Raw genomic sequence first — 26,974 nt, 5'->3', positions numbered from 1 at the left:
AGAAAAGCCTTCTTAAAGTGGCCTACGACAAGTTCAAATAAAACATGAAAACATAGAGCATGACCTGATTGAGTTGGTATAGTTGAGGTAATGAATTTAGCAACGCCGGCTCCCGAGCTTCAATTGATATCCTATATGAATCATGGATTTATTCTACAAGCTCTGGCACAATCAGAAAAATGAACATTGCTGAATATGATCACTCTTTTTCTTGAGTTCGAACAGAAGCAAGATAACTAAACAGTGAGAAACTGAAATGGGAAAGAGGGAGAATAAAAACAATATGTGCATAACCTAAGCGGCAAGGCAAAGAGCATATATTACAAATGAGGAAAGCGGCCAAGATAGGCAAAGATGACCGGTGGCATGCTCAGTTACACCAAGATTGAGGTGGCAAGAAACACTGCTCAATCTTTCATTTCAATTTTTAAAAAGAAATGGTTATAGACTGATGCCATGAAGGTGATGGAACATAAGGGTGGCCGCTCAAGGCAATTAAATAAACGAGAAAGAATCATAGCCAAGGTTAAAAAATAAAAGAACAAGGGTGGCAACACCATTATCAAATAAACCTTAGTATTTTAATGTCGCATCTTTTATATTCATGCTTGTATGAGTATCCTTAATATGTAGGTATGTATACACGTACATATATATATGTAGACGCCAAAAGTTGAGATTTGCATACATATATATAGATGTATATGTGTATACGTATGTACACATTCTATACCCATACAAGTATGAGTATAGACATGATATTATTATACTAAGGTGTGATTGCTTAACAAAGTATATTGCGATTCATCCATTTAATGAAGGTAATATTTCTTATTTGAATTGTATAATGTTTTTGATTTAACTAGTTAGCTCATGGTCATCCTTTGTACTTCTTGCTTGTCTAGCCATTTCATTCTTGGTCCAAATGGTAAAGACTCGTACACGTTGGCTCAATGGTACGTGGTGCCCCCTTGCCCAACTCCTTTCTGGCAATGACTCCCCTCTTTGACGTGCTCCTACAGGGAAGAAACTCTCCATGATAATATCATATTCCTCAATATAATCATAATTACCATAGCAGTTATTATTCATAACCCATCATAATGGCTAACCTCCATTTCACTTTCCACGAATTCATGATGAATAACCAACTTTCCAAGATAACATCGAAATATCATCATAATAGTTAACTAGCATTCAAACTTCATATGCAATTACAACAATTAACCATCTTACCATTTCACATGATCCTAACTAATTTACCATGTCAACTGACTTCACATGAAACCTCAATGGCTATATGAACATTTTAAATCGAGCCAAAAATTGGGATTTAACAATTTTGCAAAAAATTAGGATTCCATTACCTGGAGTCGTGATAGTACAGAATAGGTTGTTCTGAATAAATAAGAATTATGCTGCGAAGGTCAATGAAGAGATAGAGTGGATGCTATAGGTTGGAATCATTTTTTAGAGTGCAGGGGAGCAAATGGGTATCCCCCATTGTATCATTGAAGGAGGCAAATCGAATCCACACGTGTGGACTTTAGGTGCTTGAAAGTTGTCATAATCAAAGACCCCTTCCCATACCATTTATAGGTCACATTCTCAAGGAGGTAGCTAGATATGAAATGTACTCATTCATGGATGGGTTTTCAAGGTTTAATCATATCTCCATCGTGAAAGAAGATAAATTAAAGACAACATTCGTGTTGGAGGACAAAGGTTATGCACTTAACTGGATGCCTTTCAGACTCTGCAATGCTCCAACTACCTTTCATAGGACAATCCTACACATCTTCGATAAGATGTCTATAGGGATCTTCAAGGCATTCCTGGATGATTGGTCCATCTACAGTGGGTAGGAAACACGCTTGGTAGCCCTTTGGGAGTGCATGGAGAGGTGGAGAGGTGTCGGTTGGGTTTAAAATTTGGAGTTAGATGGCTAGGTGCTTATAAAGTTTGAGAGGTCATGAAAAATGGGGTGATAAAGTTGTGGGCACGCAATAGGAACAAGTTGCTAAACGTGGGGAATAGATTAAAGTTGAAATTGTACCATGAGAGACAATGAAGGAATGACGATCCAATTCAGTTAGGAACACCCAACAAGAGGTAACTTGTAGTATTAGAAAGAAAAAAGAGAACTCACCATACAAAACCCATATCGCATGGTGGTTGGACTGTTAGGGGATGGCTGAAATACGATAACTCGCCAACAAAACAAAGCCGAAGGAAACAAAGATCCATCATACAGTGGGGACAAAATACAACAAAGACAAGCCTCCAATGATTTTGAAAAAAAAAATGTCACGTGCCATATAGTGATGTGAAGAGATCATAGCTCATAGGAGGAAAGGAATTTTTCTTGGGTGCATGGTAGTAAGGAGTAGACTATACAACCCACCAAAACCTATGGTGGCATCTTTGAAGTGCTTGCAAGGAAAGGAAAAGGGCCAATGAAGACTTAAGACGAACCACATAAATAAAGTTTGAGTGTCGTACAAGATAAACAAAGCCTATAGAGGTCAAACAGAAATCTAGTTAAAATAGTTTAAAGCCATTAAAGGAAACAATATTCATCTTGTTAGAAACTGCAAGACAGCTAATTGAGAGCCTAGAAGGAGAAATCAAAAGACGTAGAATTAAGATAAGAAGGCGTACAAAGATTGCAAAGCCGCACACAATATGAAGCAGGTAGATAAGCTGGGTTTGAAAGTGCTACAATACTTTGCAGATGGGCAGAACAAAAGGCCAATGGAGACAAAATAACCAACGACAGATCAATAGCGGCTCATAGAAGACTCTAGGGTGTACAATGAATTGTGACAACACATGCTATTCATGAGAAACATTCAAGAGGGCCTTCAGAGGAGTTTGAAGGCGTACATTGTTCATTGCATATACACAATGAGTTTTAAAAGAGTGACATTACACCATATAGTTGCATAGTGTGAATAAATCACAGGTGCTCACAATCAGACAAGCAACAAAGGAAGAAGGGTTGGAGTTATGTTTAAGAAAGTGATAAGATTGGTGTGCACGGGTTTGTAATTGAACCACAAATCTATTCAATGTATGGCAACATGCTTGGTGTAGAGAAAGGAAACAAACTCCAAGGTTGAGTGGAAGGAGAAGGGAACAATTGGGTAACCATACTGTAGTACGGTCTAAGAACAAGAGAGTTCGTACTATACATAGAGATATACATAGGGAAGATACTACAATAGTTAGGGATTGAGCAAGATTCAACTTCTTAACAAAATGCACACAACACAACCACAAGAGACAATTATTGATGGATTTTGGGACAACAAAGAAGTAAAATTGGAAATGACAGTTACAAACATCACAATCGAGCAGTTCTTTCAGAATGAACAAATATACAAGAGTGTTGCCTTCAAGTGTGAAGATTGCGGGTAGAATCAACACAAACTTAGGCAAGAAGAAGAAGTTGAAGCAAATGGTATAGATGTAAAGCCCACAAAGACATTGTACCACAAAATGTCACATTTGAGAGGTAAAATGGGTTGGAGTGCGAGAAGTGGTGATAGGAGACGCCAAAATATGATATGAAGGAGCTCTGTGGATGATAGATTCCTTTGATAGACAACTGCAAGAGTATTGTTGGATACCTTGGGCACACTCTCACCATCACTTTTTCAGCAATCGACTTCACAAGGGTTATTGGCATCTTGGGAAGGAATGGGAGAATAATTGATACCAAGGTGAAAAAGATGTCTAGAGAGGTCAAGTATAAACTAATAAAGATGGTTTCTATAGATTTAACATTCGCAAATATTGACTCCATAGCCAATACCTCCAAGAGCCTAAGAATAAATAAGTTTGTTGCACCCAAGGAATGGTGCTGTCTGATGGATGTTGTCAAGGGCGGACTCACAGGCTGTAGCAGAGCCTTTGACATTGCATTCCGTCATATCATCCTAATGAGTGACATTAGGAACTGTATTGCATAAGATTGGGTGTCCATATTGGGTGAGAGGATGTATGAGTTCGTAACGCTACAACACAAGATGTTCTACATGCCACATTATGCCATTGTATTCTTTGTCAACACTACTTGCATGTCGATACCACACAACACATTGGAGATAAAGCTAGAGGGTAGCGTAGCACCTAATGAACCATCTATTCTCTATTGGCGATATCTGGACATGGGTGGTGCACGAACAAGAGAGAAGAGGAAGCTTTAGGTTGTATCAAAGTCAGAGTCAGAGAGATGATGTAAATAGTGGTCAAGGAGGCTCGAGTGAGACATTTTTAGCGAGTGGAGGTAGTCTCCAAGTGGTTGGCGGAGATAGCCAGGCGACTAAGGGAGAGACAATAGATTCAACTATAGATGTAGAACGAACCACACCCACACCCTCAGGTGGTGATACAACACAAGTTCTGTAGCCTTGTTGACGCTACGTACATCAGTTGGTGCAACAATGCTAGCAGTCCCAATTGCTAGAATTGGGCAATTAAGGGCCCCAATTTTGATAGTACCTCTAGAGCCACAGGTAGCAAAGTCGATTGTGGGTATAGTTGCTCAGCCTGTGGAGGTAGTTGATGCTACTGAGGAGTTGGACTTAGTGCAGCTAGAGATGCCCAATATGATGTTGGAGGTAATTAAGGCTAAGGCAGTGGTGATAGTTGGAACCAAGTTGGTAGCCATGGGGTAGAAGACAACGGAGGAGGCACTTTGGGATGGTGTGGTGATGATGTTGGCCAATACTGGTACAAAAGTAGAGCAACTGATAGGGACAAAGATGTTGGCAGGTGGCACTTCACATAGGCATGGACAAACATGAACACTTGGCTCACCCATTTCCAGATGGCACCTATGGTATCAGTTAGACTTGTTACCCTCTCACTACAACGATAGATACCCCTTCATGATACATTTGATCTGGAGGGAGAGAGACTCCTTGTTATCAAGGAGTTGGAGAGGGAGAGTTTACCTGTCAGGCAGTTGGTGGTGACTCATAATAATGTAGGCATCTTGGATCCTTCAAGGGAGATGAGTGACTTAGAGAAGTATATGAAAGAGATTGGCATAGGAGGATAGCGACCACTACTTGATCATAGAGTTACGTAATAGTGGAGTGACAATTAGAGCATTTGTTGGAATTTATGAGCAAGGGTTGTACTCGAGAGTCTCACCGATGTTTTGGGTCTTGAGGTTGGCCATCCATAGAGACTTTGGATATGTTGGAGAGTTGGGGACTTGCGCAGAGTGTGGAGGAGAGTCAAATCCAAACATTATTAAGGAGGATTGAGCATACCTTTTGTGAGGGTTACTACAAGTGTAGGAGGACCCAACATATGGCATCCAAGGTTGAGGCCAAATAGCTAGCTGTAGTGATTACCCACAAGTAGCTATCTACTTGACTCTAGGAGGTGGAGGAGCAGTTTGCTCAACAGAGAGATGAGTTGATTGAGAGGGTTGGATGGGCAATAGAGAAGGCCACTATAATGATATTACCAGTTGTAGTATTGTATAGGTAAAACAAGGCAAGATAAGGAAATGAGTATTTTGGGTTAAGCAATTATTTTGTTTACCAAAATAATTACTTAACTAATTAGGGATGACATCCTAGATGTTAACCTTAAGTTAGAAAGAGTTGATTTTATATTGTGGCAAGCGTGTAAAGATATGAAGGCTGATAGAGAAGATAATTATGAAATAACAAGATATAAAGGAAAATTGTAAATGTGATGTTAAGTGTGCTTCTTATGAAGTGAGTAATATATGTATGTGATGTGAATTCAAATGTATGACTAGAGCAATGCGAATTGTGATAAAGTTTTGTGAAGAGAAGCAAAGGGAATATCAGATATTGAAGCTATCAGCAGTGCAAAGGTTTTTGCATCTATCTTTAAATTAAGAACTTCATTGTACATTGCATGTTTGGGTTGTGGGCTCATCCTGCATACATCTGTTAATTGTATATGACAACTCCTAATAGGGTTGAGGCTTCTAACAAGGTCTAAGTCCTCTAACAAGGATCAAGACACTATACCGATGTAACAAACTCCTAATAGGGTCAATATCTTTAACCAAATACTTTTGATTAGTGGATCATCTTGTGGGTACCACCCCCACCAGGGTTTTCCCTTGGCCATGGTTTCCCTACTTAACAAAATATGGTGTTATGAGTTACTTTCTTTTATGGTTATGTTTACTGTTCAACATAGTTAGTTTGCTTTCTTATTCAAGTTATAAAGTTATTAAAGATATCTAGTTTTGGGCAAAAGCTTGTGAAATACTGATTCACTCCCCCCACTCAGTATTTCCTATTTCTGACAACTATAATGACATAGATGGAGGCAAAATAGTGAGGGAAGGCAGCTATGACAACACAACTGGAAGAACGCTTAGAGTGGGCAATGGTTGAGACTCGCCTAGCTAGTGCCATGTAGATAATTGACAACAAAGATAAGGAGATTTAACTAGCTGCTTCTATCAAAACAACTATGAAGCGCGATTTGGTGGTTGAGTGAGACTTGAAGCTATATACGTGGCAAGGGTACCAGTTGCGACATACTTGGCATCTACACCTCCTTTGGCACCTCCTTCATCATGGACGCTTCCTTAGCCTGCTTCGACTTCCAGAGTTGCTTTCATTTGTATAGTTGGGTTAGGTGTTGTCCTCATTATGTTATGTGTCATCTGAAGGACGAATTCTTTTTTGGGGGAATGATGTTGTTGGTTAATTGCAAATTGTTAATACTTGTTAGTAGTCAAAGGGGTAGGTAGTTGGCATGGTCGTGATGGTTGGTGTTGCAACCTTTCGACCCTTTTAAATGTTATGTATTTGTATTTGAGAGACAATTGATCATATGTTATGAGAGTGGTTGTTGGCATTGTCCTATTTGTTGTTGTAGATATTGTAATCGATTGGTGAATTAATAATGAAGCTTGTAAGTTCTCTAAAACATTGTATTCTATGTATTTCTGTTACATCACTAGTTACTCTTGTATGCATTAATTGATTCCCTATGGGGAAAGCACCCATAACTTTCAAAAGATACAACCAAAAGCGCCCTTTTTGTTGGTTATCACCTTAATTGGAGAGAAAGGAAGATGTTTGGAATTAGGGTAGCAATAACTCTCTTACAACAAGGATTCAGTATAAGACAAGAACCAAACCCCTTCCAACAACACAAAACCTCTCTTACACAAGTAGTATCCACCTCAATAGAAGCAACCACCTCAATAGGTAAGACGAGAGGGAAAGATGGGAAAGAGACAAACCCTCAACTTCTTCCACATGAATGATCCCCAATAGCATAAGAGAACTCTCCACATCTATGGGAAAAATATGAAGGGAAGCTAGGATAAAACCAACATAGGCTCTCAACTGAAAATCAAAGATTATTGCATACAAAGCTCACTTAGCACCCATAAAAATGTTCTTCTCCAAAAAGGTAGAAGGAACTCCCAACCAAAAACACCAAAAACAAAAACTAATCCCTAAAGCTCTAGGATGTACATGCTTCAAGAGGATAGACACAAATATTCCCGCAATAGCCACTCTTCTTCTATCAAGCCGAATAGGGAAAACAACCACCCCTTGCTAGTGAAACCATCAAACTTTCCCCAGAAGAACTCTCTAGATGAGGAGATGAAAGAAAAAGTCCAAGCTAGACAATTTGAAAACAATGTTGTCATAAATCAAATTTCATCAATCTCCATAACAATCTCAACCATTTTAAGGATCGTAAAGTAGAAAAACCCAATAGGAAACCCTCAAACAGAGAACATGCAGCCATAAATATCAATCCAACAACCAACCTTTTCCATAGACACTGGCTTAAGAAGCCATCAAAAATGTTAACTTGAGCATTAGCCTAGAAAGATCCAAAACTCGCACAATCTGCGATTAGAATTTTGTAATGTTTCTCTTTAAAGGTCATCTTGCTTCGTCTTTTGTTTATCAGGTAGTTTTTATTTCCGTCTTTTATTCACAGTTGTTTCTTTTAGAAACATCGTCTTTGTAAATGTATATAGGGAGGGAGCTTTCATCTCCTTTGTTTGATACAACAACTACAACAACATCAAGTTACCATAATATGGTATTAGAATGGCTCACTGGGATTCCACAACATTTGGTGGATTTTTTAAGAAATTTTCAAGCCTTGTTTGATCTGGGATATTTTCCAGAAATTTGTTTCTCGATATTTTGAAATAAAAACCGTTAGAGGTATATTATGAAATTCATTGCTTGCCTTTGAAGATTGTTTCTGAAAATCACAAGTTTGGTTGAGGGCTTTGATTGCACGATTTCTTGGTTTGGGCAAAAGTCTCTGATTTTCTAAGGTTTCATGTATTTGCATGTCCTTGCATTTTGCATGCATGTGCATTTTTCCATAGTACGATATAATTTCTTTATATGCCTATAATAAGAAATTATATAAATTTAAATTAGACAAAAACCATGAACATCATGCATGCAAGTGCAAAAAAATGATAGAAAACTACTAATATAGATAACTAAACTTGTTGCTTTATTTCTTTTTTTCAAAGAAAGAAGGAAAAACTTGAAAAAATAATGTGGCAAAGAGTGGTTGAATGGCCTCTTTTAGGGCCGTTTTAGGGTTTAGAAGCAAAAATTAGGTGAAGAATTGCTTTTTCCATGTGCTTTAAGGTATCTTAAGTGGCAAACAAATTGAAAAAGTGCTTTTATAAGTGTTTGTTCCAGCGGAAGCTGGTGGAGGCTCCTGGATGCATCTGAATGCCGGCCGGAAGCCACTCCTGGCCAGCTAGAGTGGCATCTGGCTGGCCAGGAGTGGCTTCCGGTCAGCATCCGGACGCATCCGTGCTGGAATCAGCATCTACTTGCCTCTGACTTTGCCTCTAGGCTTCAGACCTGCACATTGGTATCCAAGGTTCTGGTTCATGTCATATATGCTTGCTGTCGTCCGACAATCTGGTGTGGCTTCCAAATTCGGTGAAAGAACTTCATAAAAGCTTAGTTGGGTTAAATAATTGGAGTCATTTGTAAATTCACAGGAGCAGCATGATGTAAAATCAAATAAAATTATCAGTTGAACCAATGAAGCCTTTTTTATTAGCTGCACATTCTAAGTGGAATACTGGGCCCATTTACAAAGTTTTGTTTGAAGCCGGTGTTGCATAATGAGTTGATATAAGCGATGAATTTTATGGAATAAGCCTTTGGAATCTGCATTGGCAATAGTTTGCAGTCTGGTAATGAATTGGTGTTTATTGTATGCAAAGTGTGTGTTCAGATTATATTATTCTCTTCATTTTCTGAGTAGCCTTTGTTGTAGACATGTTCAAATGAATGGGTTTGTTTGTAAAATAGATGGTAGGATCATGTACTAAGATGGACATATGATGAAACTATTCAAATTATTGTTCATAAGTGCTGTCAATTTGTCAAAACTGTGCAGGAGGGCATATCTGCAGTAGTCATTGGAGCAAATATGAAACTTGTTATTTGATTCGGACACTCTTCTAATGTCATACAGCTGTTCTTTAAAATGTTATGGTGAAGAGTGCTGAACACAATTAGAAAATTTAATAGTATGCAAACTACTTGTCTTAATGTAGGTGACTAGATCCTTAGTGTTATCACATGATTCTGAGAAATCAATAAAGCTATCAAATCTGATCCATAACTCATAAAAAACAAACAGGTTTAGTTTAAATTATAAGTCTGTCAAATTGTCAATACACCAGAATCAAGAAGTTCAGAAATATTAAAGCTATATTCAACAGGGGATCTCACAGATGTGCTATATATTATACTGATATGTGTTTTGTTCTTTACATGGACTGAAAGGATTAGAATTCTGATCACTAATATAGCAATCTGCGATGGAAACCACTACTGCTGTTTCTGATCTTCCTCAAACTTGTAAATGCAATGTTTCACTTTCTGATCCAAAGAATGGCTTGGTGCAATAGCTGAACTTTAGTTCTTGATCACCGTTTCAAATATGATTACTTTTCTTCCGCAAAGATATTGAGATGCCTTCTCTGCTTGATAATTTCTATAAAACCACGCATCCTTGATTTATAAGTTTGTGGCTCAAACGGACCACATAGTTTCATGTGAGAAATAAAATCTTCACAGGTCTTATTCCTCAAATTTCTTTGGCATCTTATATCTCTTTGTTTTTAAACAAAGAGAGACATTTCTTTATAATGGGTGCAATTCCTCTGACATGACATTTCCCATGTGTTAAGACAGGAGCAGTGACTCTTAATTCATCATATTGAACTGATATCAGGTAATATGCCCAGAATGAATCAATAACTGATTGGGATGATTATTCCCATCTTACCACATGGTGCAAATGTCTTCAATATTATTGTGTACATGGTTGATTTGCCCTTCTAACGAATGCATTGACCATGTACTTTAGCTTCCACGATGACTATCGAATAATATAAATGAGGAATTATCAACCCTTTTTTATATCAAGTTTTATGCAGTGAGTAATATATTCACTAATAAATGAAGGTATTGATGATAGAATAATTCCCACAATGTGTTGTATTATAATCCATTCTTAAATCTCTATTCACAATATCCATGCTTAGTATTGCTCCTCTGTTTTTAGCAACACATAAGTTTTTCTGTAACTTATATTATTATACCAATATAGAAGATAGTTGCCAGCCTGCAATAAATGAATAGTTTATATGTATGCCAATCAATAACTATTTTTCCTTTGTGGTATTCTCTTGGAAGCTATTATCATTTTTGAAAATAATACAAGGGACTTCCTCTTAACATAACTGTTTGCTTGTTTGGATTGGGGAAATCACAAATCTCCTGTGCTTAATCTTGTAGCCTTTGTGAAGGTGAACTTAAATTTTATTTTGACACATCTGAGGTTGCAGTTGTTTGTTACATCATCACATTTTATTCCTGATAATGAATCTGATGTTCTTATGTGAAGGCTTAAGCTTTTTAATGGCATCTGTATTAGTGAATAAATGAATTTATAGTGGTGATAGGATTTTCTTGTGCAATAGTTATAGCTTAATTTTCCTTGATGTTGGAATAAACTTTGCAAGATGATGGCATTCAGACCGTTTCTTAATAATAAGTATGCTTTCCTAGTCATTTTCTTCTGCTTTCCTCTATTTCCAACTTCATCATTTGGTTGCTAAGCGGGGAATTATTAATGGTGCAGGTTTTAGCTGCAGTCATCAAAGCAGGTGCTGCAAGGGAACATGAAATGCTTGCAGAAATTCGGGATGCTGTTTTTGCTTTTATTAGCAAGATGGAGCCGAGAAGAGTGATGGATACCATGCTTGTGTCTCGGGTGCGGATTTTGTATATACGTTCCTTACTGTCAAGGTCACCAGAACTACAGACAATCAAGGTAGTGTGCTCATCAAATATCTGTTGATAAAAAATGATATTTCTTTCTTGTTATCTATGACTTCTCTTCATTCAAGTGAACTGACACTCATTAGCTAGGAATACTTACTGTTGAACACTCATTTTAGGTGCCTCCAGTAGAACGTTTCTTAGAAAAAGCTAGTATGGGGCGTAGCAGGAATTCAAGTAGGGGCAGTAGTCCAGGCAGATCTCCTGGTCGTTATTATCACAATTCAAGTTCTGAATTCATTGATGATCATGTACGAACTTTTAAAGTAAATATCAAGCAGGAAAAGAAGTCAAAATTTTCATCAATTGTCTTGAAGCTCAGAGGTATTGACCAGGTAAGAAAAATAATGTTAGTCAATTTTTAGGTTCTCATTAAGTTTATTTTACTTTCCATTCAATAATTTGAATTTGAAACATAGAAATAAGACATTGCTGCAAGCTGTTGTGTTTGAGTGCAAGTATCTTGTAATGATGGCCACTTGTGTCACAAATAAAAGGTGCTTTCCAATCAGCAATGTAATATACTTCTAAAGAAGAGAGTATTCTGAAAATCAAAACTTATCTACGTGTTATATAAGTGGTTTCCATTTCCAAACATATTCATTAGCTGACATAATTTCTCTTGCTCTATCTTGCAATGGGTGAAGAAAGATCTCATTGTGCTCTTATTCCAGTCTGTTTGGTGTTATGTTGGTTTTACTGTTTTAGTCATTTATGTCTTTGTATTGACCCTATGTTTAATGCTTTTTATAGGAAACATGGCAGCAGCATGTAACAGGAGGGAAGCTTAGAGAAGTAACTGAAGAAGGTCGAAATTTTGCAACAGGAAATAAATCCCTTGCTGCCCTTTTTGTCCATACTCCTGCTGGTGAGCTTCAACGTCAGATTCGATCCTGGCTTGCAGAGAATTTCGACTTCCTTTCTGTAACTGGTGGTGATGGTGTTGGGGGAGTTGCTGGGCAGTTGGAGCTTCTCTCAACTGCTATTATGGATGGGTGGATGGCTGGACTTGGGACTCCTCAGCATCCAAGTACTGACTCTTTAGGTCAACTTCTGTCAGATTACACTAAGCGGGTTTACACATCTCAATTACAGCATTTAAAGGTAGTACCAGTTCCTATCTATAAGTAGAACTTAGGATTATGTTGCCATCTTTTCATGAATCACCACTGGTTTTGATAAAGTCTGTTTTTCTGTGTAGCATTTGTATTATCCTAAATCTCATATTCCCCGATAAATGCCATTAAATTTTAGATTTTTCCTTAGTATAATTCTTAAGCTGGCAAGCTGATTCTTAGCTGTCTAGTTCATCATTCATATTTTGTGGAAGATATATATATATATATAATGATAGATCATATGAGACAAGAGTAGTTGATCTTTGCTCTATTTATAATTTTTAGCTGTCTAGTTCATCATTCATATTTTTGTGGAAGATATATATATATATATATATATATAATGATAGATCATATGAGACAAGAGTAGTTGATCTTTGCTCTATTTATAATTTTCGTTCAACGGAAAGCGTTGAGAATGTTGTTCATCAACTTTAAGACACATTTTAAAAATCAGAAAATTATCAAGTCTGTTGGTTCTGAATGAGTCCATCTGTTAGGTTACAAGCATAAGAATTACAGAAGATACACCATATGAAGCAGAGTGGTGAAGAATTTCAACATTTGAGAGTAAAATCACCTAATTCTAGAATCTATAATAAAAAGGAAATTGTGATGTCCCCATCCAATCTAGCAAACACTCTTGTTGTATAAATGATAATGTCTTCTTTAACTAGAGGGTGTATAGATCCAGTAATCAATAAGTAATATCGCACCTGAGTATTAGAAGCAGTAGCTCAATGCAAAAAGCAGTGCTCATATAAAGAAACACATGATTTAATTAACAAATGAATGATCATTTTTATCATGGTTTCTGAAGATAATAATGAATTTCATTTGATACGACTTCATAATGGAAAGCATGATATTTAATGACAGCAGATGAGATTCACAAGGAAGCAATATTCATTTAAATTCTTTGGATTCAGATAGGATCATAATCTTTTAAGTTGGGACCTTTATTTTCTTTCTTTCCTTTCTATCAGCACACATTTATAGAGACAAGCATGGAGCTTATTTCTAATCCATAGCCAAATATCATCGATGCATCTGTATTTCTCTACGTTACCTTGGGATGCGTCCCTGCCTAAAAACTTAGAGTTTCTGGAACGGGGACATCCCTGGGACAGAGGGAGAGGTATGGGATGCCCCCCCCCACATCCCCAAAATCCAAAAAAATGCAGGAGACATCTCAGAAACGGGGGTACGTCACAGGAAAAAATGGGGGACGACAGGTCATCCCCAACATAAAAGCACAAAGAAAATAAAATAATAATGTTGTAACCTAATTGTGTTGCCATCTAATTGGCCATTTACTTGAACATGATGATGGAACTTTATGGCAGCCCTCTAGCCTTCGGGCATATTTACATTTTCAGATTTCTATGATATCGTTCACTGCTAAACTCATATTTTATAAGTTTCGTTCACATATTGATATGCATATTGACAATTGAAACTGTTTTATGTATGCATTATAGACTAGAGTTAAATTTTAATGCATATTGAGTATTGAATCCGTTATTATTTCCTAGATGGCATTCAAGTGGTGTATATTAAGGGTCTATAATGTTTAAATGACATGCTTTGTGCTTAGTTTCATATGAATGACATGCATATATATTAAAATCTCCCTATATTTATCTTGCCGTGCCCCCCACCCCCCCTATTCCCAAAACCGGCATTTTTTTTTTTTGCTGTACCGGTCCTGCTGTCCCCTGCCGTCCCTGTCCCGGAAATTCGGGGTAACATATGTATTTCTTGAAGTGGAGATATTGGCTTTATAAGGAGAAGTGATTATATTTGAAGGAAGGACAGATAACATAACGAACTCGTGCATTGGTAAAATGATCACAATTATTTTAGAAACCAATTCAAATAATAGATAAAACGGCAAGAGTGTTGATGTATAGCATCAGTTGAAGTAATATTGTATACCTGCAATTATGATTTAATGAATTCTGTACATTCATTAGTGAAAAATATATACATATGTTTTCAGATATTCACAAAATGGACTTCATTCATATCGGGCTTATGCATTGGAGATTATCGGGGCTTTACTAATTAACTTATTATGATTGCTGCCGACTGCCATGGATTTAATTAGGCAGTGTTTGGTTATGTTTATGATTAGTTAGTCATGCCTACGTAGAGGCATGACCCTACATGACCTTTGGTCACATAGAGTCATGTCTCTACGGAGATGTGACTTCTCATGTTTATATATATGTGCCAAGAGATTGCTGGGAACTATATCAATCTAAGGCATACAAGTCCCAGTGATCTACTTCTCCTCTCTGCAGATTATAGCAACTAAATCGTTGATACTCCACTGGTGAATAATTCTGAAGATTACAGGACAACAGTCGGATCTGAAGATTGCATTATCTGAAATACAAAGACACAGGTTTGGATCATTCCTTCTATAGTACAAGGATATCAAGTAAGGATAATTACAATTGTTACATTTTGATATAATAGTTTTACTCTGTCAGTGATCCTTAAACTTAACATGGTATCAGAGCCATTCTGATAGGAAACTCTATTATTCATAATTAAATTTAAAATTTCAGATTTATAAAATTTAAATTATATCCTTAAATCAAAATGGTGAATCATGTAAGGAGAGGATAGACTTGAGGGAGCATCAAATTTTCCATCATGGGAAATTCGAGTCATGATAATATTAAGAAAAATGGAATTAGAGGAGTACATAGAAAAAACAAATCCATGCCTGAAAATGATCCAGATAAGACGACATGGAAAAGACATAATAACAAGGCAATGAAAATTATAATAGACTCCATGAAAGATCATATTCTTCCGTCTATATCCAAATCTTAAGACTGCATTTGAGATGTTCTCTACTGTCAGAGACACATTTGAAATCAACAATACTAGTAGACTGCTAACCCTAAAACAAGATCTACTACACACAAAGATGAATAATGGGGAATCAATTACATCCTATTTTCTAAGAATTTCTGAATTAAAAGATCAACTGGCAACAATGGAAAATTGAGTTGATGAGAAAGAATTAGCATGATAGCATTAAGAGGACTTCCTCTATCTTGGAAAACATTTATTCGAGGTCCAAGCTCTCGACTTGAGCTTCCTAAATTTGAATTACTAAAAAATGAATGCACACAAGAAGAATCAAGATTAGTCTCAAGAGGACTAAGTATAAATTGAGAGGGAGACATTCAAGCTCTTCATGCAAATTCAAACAAGAAAAGGAAATTCAAACATAATAAGAAGGAATTTGACAAAACATATAAGAAATGTGATTGGTCCAAAGTAAGATGTTTCAAATGTGATAAAATTGGTCACTCTCATAACTTCTACCCTGAACGGAAGAGAATTTAAGCAGCCCTAGCAGAAATCAAATAAGAGAAAGTAGAGAAAGAGGAAAAAGAAATCTATGCATTTTATTTAGCTCTTTTAAGTGAATTAAACTCAAACAAGAACACTTGGATTATAGACAGTGGAGCATCTCGGCATATAACAGGTTTTAGAGACAAATTTGAAAACTTCTCAGAATACTCCTCAGAAGAAGTCACCATTGGAGATAATTCTATTCATCCTATCAAAGGTATTGGCTCCTGCTCAATTCACCTAAATTTAAGAATTACTCTCCAACTCAAAAATGTTTTATATGTACTTGGTATAAAAAGGAATTTGGTCTTTATTTTTGGTCTTGCTGATCAAAGATTCAGAGTTACTTTTCAAGAGGACAAAGTTCTATCTTGGCCAAAGAACTCTAATAGCAAGAAAGCTATTTCTATTGGATTTAGAGACAGAAGTCTATATTTACTTTGTAATAATCAAAACTTAGCACTAAGTCATGAAATCTCAAATTCCATTAAAATTTGGCATAGGAGGCTAGGTCATCTTCACTATCGTGCATTATCATCTATAGGAAAAATTGTAAAAGGATTACCTAGTCTCAAAAACGATCACTCAAGCATCTCCAAAGGATGTGCCCTAGACAAAAACACAAAGCAATTATTTCCTAAAAGTGTTCACAAAGCACAATCTATTCTTGAACTTATTCACATTGACCTTTGTGGTCCTATCTCTGTACCTTCACTAAATGGGTGTCTCTTTTATTTAATTTTTATTGATGACTATTCTAGAAGAACTTGGATCGACTTCCTAAAACAAAAGGAATCAGCTGAAGTATTTATCAAAATTCAAGGAATTGAAAACTCTAGTTGAAAACCAGTTAGGTCAGAAAATAAAAATACTAAGGTCAGACAATAAAGGTGAATACATCTTCGAATTTTTCAAAAACTTTTGCATTATTGTTGGGATTAAGAGGGAGTTTTTTGCATCATATAATCCTCAATAGAATGGAGTTGTAGAACGTAAAAATAGATCAATTGTTGAATTAGCCAGAGCAATGATGCGCGATTAAAACCTTCATACATCCTTCTGGGCTGAAGCATCTAACACTGTAGTCTACATTCAAAACAGATGTCCACACCCAGTATTACAGAACACCACTCTTGAAGAAGTATTTACGGGTATTAAACCAGATCCAAGTCACCTAAGAATATTTGGGTGACCTGTTTATATTCATATTCCTAAAGAGAAAAGAACAAAACTAGAACCATCTGGAAAGAAGGGGATACTCATTGGATACAGTGAAACAACCAAAGGCTACAGAGTTTTTGTTCTGGGTCAAAGAACAATTGAGATTAGTAGAGATGTGAAATTTGAATAAGATATTGCCTTCAATATTTCTAAAAACAATGATGAATCATTTACAGAACTTGTTCCTGAAATAGATGAAGATCACACAACAAAAATTGAGATGGAGAATGATATTGAACCATCTTCTACCACGACATCAAATCATGAAGATTTTGAAAATGTTAACAATAAAAAGAGGCCACTTTGGGCTAGGAAAATGATAGAAGAGAATCATGTTGAACCTAACGAAGTAATTCGAGAAAGTAAAATAACAAGAAACTAGTCATGCTATGTAGCATTATTAACTGAACTTATAAAAACATAACCTTCAAATGTTAAAGAAGCACTATCAAACCAACCTTGGAAAGAAGTAATAATTGAAGAATATAATTCCATACTAAAAAATGATGTATGGGATGTTGTACCCAGACCTAAAAAACAAATCATTTGTTTCTTCTAAGTGGTTGTTCAAAATTAAGCATGCACCTGATGGTAGCATTGAAAAGTACAAAGCCAGATTTGTAGCACAAGGTTTCTCACAGTAAGAAGGTATCAATGATGAAGAAACATTTGCTCTAGTTGCTAGATACACTTCAGTAAGAACTATCTTGACTATCACAACATTCAAAGGATGGAAAGTTCATCAAATGGATGTTAAAACAACATTTCTAAATGGTAAAATTGAAGAAGTTTATATTGAGCAACCAAAAGGGTTCTACACTCATGACAGTAAATGTCACGTATTTTAGTGAAAGAAAGCACTATATGGTCTCAAATAGGCTCCCAAAGCGTGGTATGAAAGTATAGACAACTATCTAACAAAGTTAGGTTACTCTAAAAATGAAGCTGATCCTAACTTATACTTCAAGATAGATGGTAATGATGTGATTATTCTTGTGTTATATGTTGATAATTTGTTGATAACAGGTGAAGAACATCTCATAAAAAAGTGCAAACAAGAACCAACAACAGAGTTTGATATGAAGGATTTAGGTCTTCTACACTACTTCCTAGCACTGGAAGTTTGGCAAAAAGGTAACTACATTTTTCTGAATTAGGGAAAATATACTGTTGATATTTTAACAAAATTTGGGATGATGGAATGTAAACCAACTACTATTGCTATGGAAGTCAATCTACACAAGTTGAAGGATGATATGATCAAATCTGAATCTAAGGATCCTACTTACTATAGGCAAATTATTGGATCCTTAATGTACTTAGTGAATACTCGTCCCGACATATGTTATGCAACTAACACCTTAAACCAATTTATGTGTGCACTGAAGAAGATACATCTACATGCAGCTAAATACATCTTGAGATATCTAAAAGGCACTATTGGCATGAGAGTCAGATATGATCAAGTAAACATCAATCTTTTGTTACAAACATAAATGGCAGAATACTTGACTTATTAATCAGAGATCAAATGATCTATATATACAAAGAGGAGAGTCGAATAGAATAGAAATGTTCTATTCTAGACTACACTTAAATATTAGAAACATTTTAATATTTATAGAGATACAATAAGATAAAATAGTGAGCATTAAAAAGAAACATAAACATTATTCTAATACCCTCTCTAATGCTCAATCTATTTACCACACCAATAGATCCCCTAAATTTAATAAACTTGTCAGGACCAAGGGGTTTTGTGAAAATATCTGCTGGTTGCTCTGAGGTAGGGACATAGAGTAACTGAATAGATTCATCTTCTACTAACTATCGGATGTAATGGCAATGAAGCTCTATGTGCTTGGTTCGTTCATGAAACACTGGGTTCTTGGCAAGTTTGAGTACTCCCTGATTGTCTGAAAACAAAGAAGTTGGACTTTCTTGAGGAATATGCAAATCTGCAAGCATCTGACGGAGCCAAACGGCTTCACAAGCTGCCTTAACAACTCCTCTATATTTTGCTTCTGTAGAGGAGAGTGCCCGTGCCTATTGTATACTGAACACATAGCCAGAAAGTAGATTTCTTGTAATCAACTGAGCCGGCCCAATCGAAATCGGTGAATCCACTAAGCTGAGGAGTAGCACTCCTTATGTAAAGAAGACCATAATCTGAAGTACCATGTACATAGTGCAACACACGTTTTGCTATAATCCAATGATTAGTCTTGGGGTTCGTCATGAACTGTGAGATGTAGCTGACTGCAAAACTGAGATCAGGGCTAGTAGTAGTAAAGTAGACGAGACTACCTACTAGTTGCCTGAAGAGTGTTTCATCTATAGGAGGAGAATCAGATTGTGCAGACAATTTCAGACCAGTCTCCATAGGAGTGGAGGTAGGTTTGAAATCCTGCATTCGAAACCTGTCAAGCAAATTTCTGGCATACTTGAACTGAGACAAAAAAATACTGTTGTCAGTCTGCTAAACCTTAATACCCAAACAATAATGAAGCATTCTGAGATATGTCATATCAAAAGTTCTGCATAGATCCTATTTGATTTCTGAAATCAAATGTTCTGAACTCCTAGTAATGATCAAATCATCCACATAGACAACAAGAAAAAGAATATCATTACTAGAGTGTTTAATAAACAGATTATTGTCTGACGGGCTACGCTGAAATCCCTGAGCAACCAAGTGTTGATCAATCTCTATATACCAAGCTCGAGGGGCCTGTTTAAGACCATAGAGGGCCTTCTGGAGTCTACATACTTTTGGTTTTGAACCGGTAACCTTGAAACCTGGGGGTTGCATCATGTAGACTTCTTCCTGCAATTCACCATTGTGAAAAGCACTATTCATATCCATTTGATGAACTTTCCAACCATACTGAGTTGCAATGGCAAGAAGGCGGCGAATAGTGCTCATCTTGGCTGTCAGGGCAAAAGTCTCCTTATAGTCAATGCCTTCGCACTGGTTGAATCCTCGAGCAACAAGTGTGGCTTTGTATTTGTCCAAGGTACCATCTGCATGGTACTTGATCTTATAGACCCATTTACAACTAAACCTTATAGACCCATTTACCGCTAATGGGTTTCTTCCCAGGAGGGAGATCTGAAAGAACCTAGGTGTGATCCTATGGGGGATGGAAATTAGGTAATTATTATACAAATACTTATGGCTACACTAGTGGGGACATTACCTTATTATATTGTCAACTGTGAATTGGAGAAGAAAGGTGGCTCCACTATCAACTAGAGCGTAGCTGTTAGAGAAAATGCAACAAATAGTTACTTTGATGAACATTATCATCATCCTCATATATCACTTATTTAATAAGCCCTTTCATAGTTTCCTCCCTTTCTCCTTTATATGGAAGGGCTTATAGTGTCAAGACCCATGACTTATTTATGGTTAGAGAGGCCTTGCTATCTTCTTTGTTAGATTTTTAAAAATGTATGGTATATGTGAAAAAACCAATAGGAAAGTTTGAATGTGCATAGTGGCCTTCATGTATATGAATGTCAGCTTTCAATTATTCTTTTTCCTTATTTGATATCTTAAAGTAAACCAACATTTTGTTTGTTATTTTGGAGTACTAAACCCTTGAAAAACAAACAATGCACCAATTATTTAAGCTTTGCCCTTTGATGGTAGTGGAAGATCAAACTTAGTGGGGACCATGGCTCTATGAAATTCATCCAACAAATAATGACCAATATTGATAGAAATCTTATTATTGATAGTGAGTTCAATTGATTTTTAATAATAATGGTACAGATTCCCATTGCCAGTAAGGATTTTTTTGATGTACCATAACCATGGCAACAGAGTAAAAGCTTTCACATGGCCAATTAGGCATAACCATAGATGAAAGACTTGTAGAGAACATGGTGATTTTCTAAAAACTCACGTGTTCTTTTACTTCGCAAGTTTAGCGAAAAACATCGAGTTTCTAGTGATTGTTTGCCAAAAACTTGGTAATTATGTGGCAAAAATTCAGCTTCATAAGAAAAGGCAAAGATGTGTAAAAATTAAGAAAAAAATTTCAATAATTTTTCCTGCACCCATTCTATTGTTTTTTTTCTCATATCTAACACCTTGCGTAACTTATCATTGCTGCCCCCACAAACCCATTAGGGTCTCTATTCCTAAAACCTCCATTACTTAGGGATCTCTTGTCATATAAGGAATTTGATTACAATGGGGAGCTCTAAGAGTGGAGACCATAATTGAGAACTTAAAGAACTAATTTATTGCTATCATGATATTATTGATCGGTGATGAAATATTATACCATTGGTTTCCTAGATTCAAATGTAATTATTAAAAAATTAGAACCTCTCATGAAGTATATAAAATGTTGTATTATGCAATTTATGTATTATGCTGAATCCTGGTGATGTTCAAAGGCAATGATCATTAATTCATTATAGTTGTCAGCTAACTACTATAATAGGTTTCCACATGAGGATGTGATTGTGTACTCAATTTGCATTCAACTCGATCAAATTTATTATTAATAGAAAAGACTTTTGTTTTCGTTTATGGACTTATTGGATACATCTTGTCATTGAATTTTATGAAAAAATGTGTTTCTAATGAAATTTGAGCAATTTAATAAGTTGTCAAGTCTTAACCGATTTTTTCTCGAGTCACATTTTTGGCTTGCCAAGGTTTTATCAAGTTTGAGTTTTTCAACCATAGTCATGACATTAAGCTCAACAAAAACAATGTGCTTGATCTCATTCTTATGATTATAGGGCTTGTGGTATGGCTGAAGATTGGGTGGTTGTTTTATTTGAACTATATGAATGACATGGGCATTTTATTTAATTGAAGGAAGACCTTAGAAAATGCCTTGAAAATAATTTTCAGTTTTGTCAATACCTACCAATAAATGTGGCAGAGGATGTGGGTTTAGGTATTCTTGAGGAGTAATTGTGTGACAACTCTTGTGGTTTCTTTCTTCAAAATCATCTTCATTCTATTAGATCTCATCATTTAAAGCATCAAATATTTTATATTTAGTCAGTTTCTAAGCATATAATTTCTTATTTACTACTTGTAAGTTGTTCGAGTCTTTGTAGCTAGTAGTTGCCAATTTTCTCATGCATTCTAGTTAGCACCTATGCAAGAACCAACATAAGACATGTTCAAGCACCTTGGGCAAGGTGACGTGTTGCCTAGGCATAAGAAAAGACAAGGAATGATCATAAGGGTTTTCAAGCTATGTTTTAAGAAAGAAAACATATTGGGGGTTTATTTCATTTGGAGAAAATTATATGGGTGATCTAAGGCATGTCAAAGGAAAATGTACTCTTGTCATTTAGTGTAAATGATCTTGGCATGCTTCTATGGGGTATAAGGTATGTTTGCAAGGAAAATAATTCATTAAGTATTTGCACTTTTCAATACCAATGAAGATTTAAGTCGTGTAATGACCCAAAAAAACCTTTATACTAGCAAAGAAAATGTTTGTAAAGAATTAAATTCTTGAAGTGACTTGAAAAATACTTTTTTACTTGATAACAAAGGCTAACGGAGAAAAAGAAAAAATGCACTTTTCATATAAGTGACCAAGTTCAACATAAAGATAGGATGAAAAAGTGACGGTATGCAACATTCATTTAGATTTGATAAGGTAACATAAACCATAGTTCAAAATCTCGTTCTCTGCCCCTTATCGGCGAGGCAAAAACAAGTTTTCTCTGTAAATATTTGAGATAAATCGGTAACTTCTTCGGAAAATATTGAGTATTTCAAAAAAGACTTAAATTTATTTAAAAATACAATTATTTTGCAAAATTCAATAACTAGATGCATCTAGTGAGTTAGTAAATGAATTAATAAATCAAACAAGCTGATCTAGATATATATAAATGTAATAAGTAACAAAATTGCATGCTCATGTGGAATGTTGATGTAGTCAGAGACTCTGAACTTTGAAGCAAACTACAAATAGAAAGTGTCTTTGTAAAGCAAACTTTCCATTTTTGCAAGTCCAAAGCCAACTTTGATCCCTATCACCAAATTAGTTTTGTACAAAGTAGTAATTGAAGAGTTCTAGGCCATTTCAGCTGAGATGAATACGAGACGAGGAGAATGTGGTAAAGAATATCTGTAAACTTAATCAGGACATTTGAACTTTTTCCTATACCTGACCTACTATAAGATGATGGAGATTGTACCCATCCATACTATGAAGAAGAGAAAGGTGAAGATCTTCCTCCAATAAAATGGTCTCTTGACAACGTTAATGAAGCTAATTATCAAGTATACCAATTGGTGGGTAGATCAGAAAATTCACAAACTTATGGAAAATAATATTGCCTTGTTATTTGATGGGCAACATGGAAGCACATTCTTCCAATGATGATGAAGCAACCCACAGTGCCGAGAAACCTGAAGGCTGAAAGTATAAAAGATAAGATACATTAAAAACTTCAGAAGATCAAGAAGAAAGAAGGTTGGAAATGAGAAAAAGAAATCAAATTAGGCTCATTCTTCAGCTTGAGCTTCATCCATAAAAGGAGATTGATTTCATGAATCGAATTAGAATATCAATCGCTGAAAATTAGCCACAAGTGGAGATGGAAATTAATCTTCAATTCATGAAGAAAATGCAGAGCCTATTGAGTAGGAAATCCAGGAAGAGAAAACAATAAGTTCTCGGGAGAAGCTTGCAACTTTTTGGCAATATATCACCAACTTCTCAGCAAGAAGTTTCAAACTTCTTGATTGAGATTTTGGCGCGAAAAACATGTAATTTCTTGCCTGGTGAAACTTCTTGCGAGAAGCCGATATATCGCCGACTTCTCTGTGCTATTTTGATCTATGGCATAAATTAATTAATGCGCAACAAAAGGCCACAAAGCAGGTGCAAGGGATTGTGAAAACAAGACCAAACAACCCAAAGCAGGGACACTAAATGACGCCCAAAGAAAACATTTGAATCAGGAAAAGAGAGATGAAAGAGGGGAAGGGAAGCCCCAATAGGGAGAGCCCTAACTAGTACTACAAAATTCACACAATCGTGAAGAACCCCAAAACAAAAGGGTAAGCTGTAGAATGAAAAAGTGACTATTAAACACTTATTTAAAAAAAAATTGTGATTAGAATATGTAAACAATTTAATAATATATTGAATACTTATATTGAAAAATAAAATTCAAATTTGTCATTTTAGCAGTCAAAACTTTAAATGCCAAGAACAATGTATAAATTGCAAAGTTTGTTTTGGATCTTTTCTTGCCTAGATTGCTTGATGAATAATGAGGACATTTGAAGTATATTGCTTCCTCCTGCTCAATGCAATTACAAAGTGTTCACGGTGATTTAAACTGAGGATGAGTCTACATATGTATAGCTTTTTAAAGGGTTTATGATGTGGGTGGTGTTGAAACTAGAGCCCAGAAATCTATGAAAATAATCAGACATAAGAAAGAGACAAAAATTGATATAGAGAACACCAGAAATATCCTGGGAAAACCCTTCGAGAGTGAAGGGAAAAACCTAGCCACACAATACAAAAATCTTTATTGATAATGAAATGTTCAAGTGTACAATATCCTTAGCTTGACGCCAATATATAACAATAGGAGAGACTCTTCACATTATAACTGAAGGTCTCTTGAGATTCATAACTCCTAATAAATATGACTCTTTGAATATTCATGCCTCAATGCATGAGAATGACACGTCATTTACATTTAATGTTACAATTTAAAACTTAAGTGTTTTTTTCAGCTGAACGTAACAATAACGGTAATAACGTTCATATTTCCAGAGATAAAGATCTCTATCGCAGCTAGCATCTTCAACACTCCCTCTTAGCCAGAGAGAGATCTTTAGCTGAACAATCACACAAGACTGCAACCAAAATGTTAATGATGAAATTTTATCCCATATATCCTATTAGATTTATGGAAAACTATAGCAATCAATCATATAACATGAAAACTTGTAACAATTAATCACATTCATGGAATCACTCAACATGAAAAGATTTGCAAGACTCACAACTAAGCCTTTGTTCACGGACTCTCTCAACGGGAACTGTCATGGAATCTCTCAACATGACATTCAACTCTCATCACGGAATCTCTCAACGTGATGACATCATGGACTCTCTCAACATGATGTTCACTATCGCATAGTGAAAGAGTTACCATAGCTGATCTTACAATCTCATTTATTCACACATGAATAGAAATATGCATAAAACAAGACTTTGTTCCATTTAATTGTCAAATTTTACAAATACCATAAGCATATATGAGAGTAAAGGGGATTTTATAAACACTCCCTCTTAACTATGGAGCCTCCCTCTAAAGCACAAGCTCCCTCTGAGCTTTGTATCTGAATGCAATAATATATTTTTAACAATATCTCCATCTCATGATTCTTGTTGCATCCTGCAATCAATAGAGATTAAATCAATCTATCATAAAAAGCATATATAGAGATAAGATTTTGAAATAAACACTATAGAATACTTATCTCTCTTTCAATCTCAACATCTCCCTCTGGAGCTATATTTCTTATCCCATTGTTTGATTGATTTGTAACAGCACCCAGTGCTGCCTTCATAGAAATCTGCATTGCTGCTGATATCTCTTTTGCAGACTCCCTTGCAGTTGAATTAGTAGCAGCAACAACAGCTGCTACAGTTCACAATTTGAAAGTCCCATTTCCACTCAAAGAGTTCACAGCATCCCTATGTGCCTTCAATACAAACTGTGATGCCCGTAATGTTGATACCCAAGCCTTGGTAGCCCCAGGGGTTTCAGCACAAACGAAGTATTCCTTTTTTTGAGGAATGCCAATATTGAAATTGATTGGAGAAGGGAATTAAGTGTTAAAAAGCAGTGTTCTGTTATTGACAAAAATATATCTTCTTTTGATCATTATAGCTTTTACGTTCTGTGCATATGGCAGTTGCACAAGATAACCCTCGAAGCTCCAACGTCCACATCACAATGAATGAAGAGAATATCCTTGAAGAACTGACTATTATGAACCGACTCATCTCCTTAGTCTTATAAGTTATAACCTTCCCAAGAAATCCATTAGCCTGCTCGATCATAATAAAAAAATAGAAGAGCATTTCGACTACGTAATATATTCGACCAAATACGTGGAAAGATAATGGACAAATAATCTTGATAAATACTGTCTTTGCTGCTTCAAAGTAATTGACAAATAAAAAATAATCCAAGGAGAATAATTAAGGTCATAAAGAACAGTTACAAAGCTGACAATAGGATTGGAATAAATATGATAACTGAAGCTTGTCGAATGTATCTGTCAGAGATAACAGGAGGAGAGTCCACGATGCATGAAATTAGAACACTTGGAAGCCAAGAGGGAGCCGTTTAAAAACATATTGACAGTGAGTCATCCAATTTCGTGAAAAGAGAGAGCGCAACTATGGCTTGAACAAGCTGCTGCAGAAGAACGACTTTAATTACAGTGAGAAGAGCGACCAAATTGTGCAACTCCTCCTTGCGAGAATGCATGCGATAGCAATCCAATGGTGGTAACATCTGACATGTCCCCGCATATATCCAATACACCACAATGGGCGCCAATGCTCCCATCACATTATTATTTCTTTCAACTTCTGTTCTCATGTCTATCTCAGATCCAACGATCAATGACAGTGAAAAGAGAAGTGTAGCCCTATTAATTGATAAAATTAGGTGTCGGATTAGCAGATGTGTAGGGTAGATCCATCTTTCTACTCAATTTTTTTAACAGAAGAAAATATGCAGCTAAAGGCGAGAATTTAAGGAGCTTGAATACCCTCGTTAGCATTCATAATATAATAACAACAATTTAGTCTAGACAAAATATAATTTCATAAGAGCTAAAAAAAATAA

At 35.9% G+C, this 26,974-nt stretch overlaps 1 protein-coding gene across 1 annotated transcript in view; it reads left to right on the top strand.

Moving 5' to 3' along the window:
* LOC149542729 (kinesin-like protein KIN-14B) overlaps positions 1 to 26,974 on the top strand; it is a 219,735-nt gene that overhangs the window by 148,144 nt on the left and 44,617 nt on the right. Inside the window, exons 17-19 of the mRNA XM_089797609.1 lie at positions 11,176 to 11,367; positions 11,495 to 11,710; positions 12,129 to 12,479. Of these exons, the coding sequence (XP_089653735.1) occupies positions 11,176 to 11,367; positions 11,495 to 11,710; positions 12,129 to 12,479 (759 nt within the window). The remainder of the gene's footprint in view (positions 1 to 11,175; positions 11,368 to 11,494; positions 11,711 to 12,128; positions 12,480 to 26,974) is intronic.

The sequence above is a fragment of the Cupressus sempervirens genome, chromosome 8, assembly GCF_028749045.1.
Source record: "Cupressus sempervirens isolate cs-2001-9-10 chromosome 8, ASM2874904v1, whole genome shotgun sequence".
Taxonomy (NCBI): domain Eukaryota; kingdom Viridiplantae; phylum Streptophyta; class Pinopsida; order Cupressales; family Cupressaceae; genus Cupressus; species Cupressus sempervirens.
Note: the sequence above shows the minus strand (reverse complement) of the source record. Positions and strands in the feature narration are given on the sequence as shown.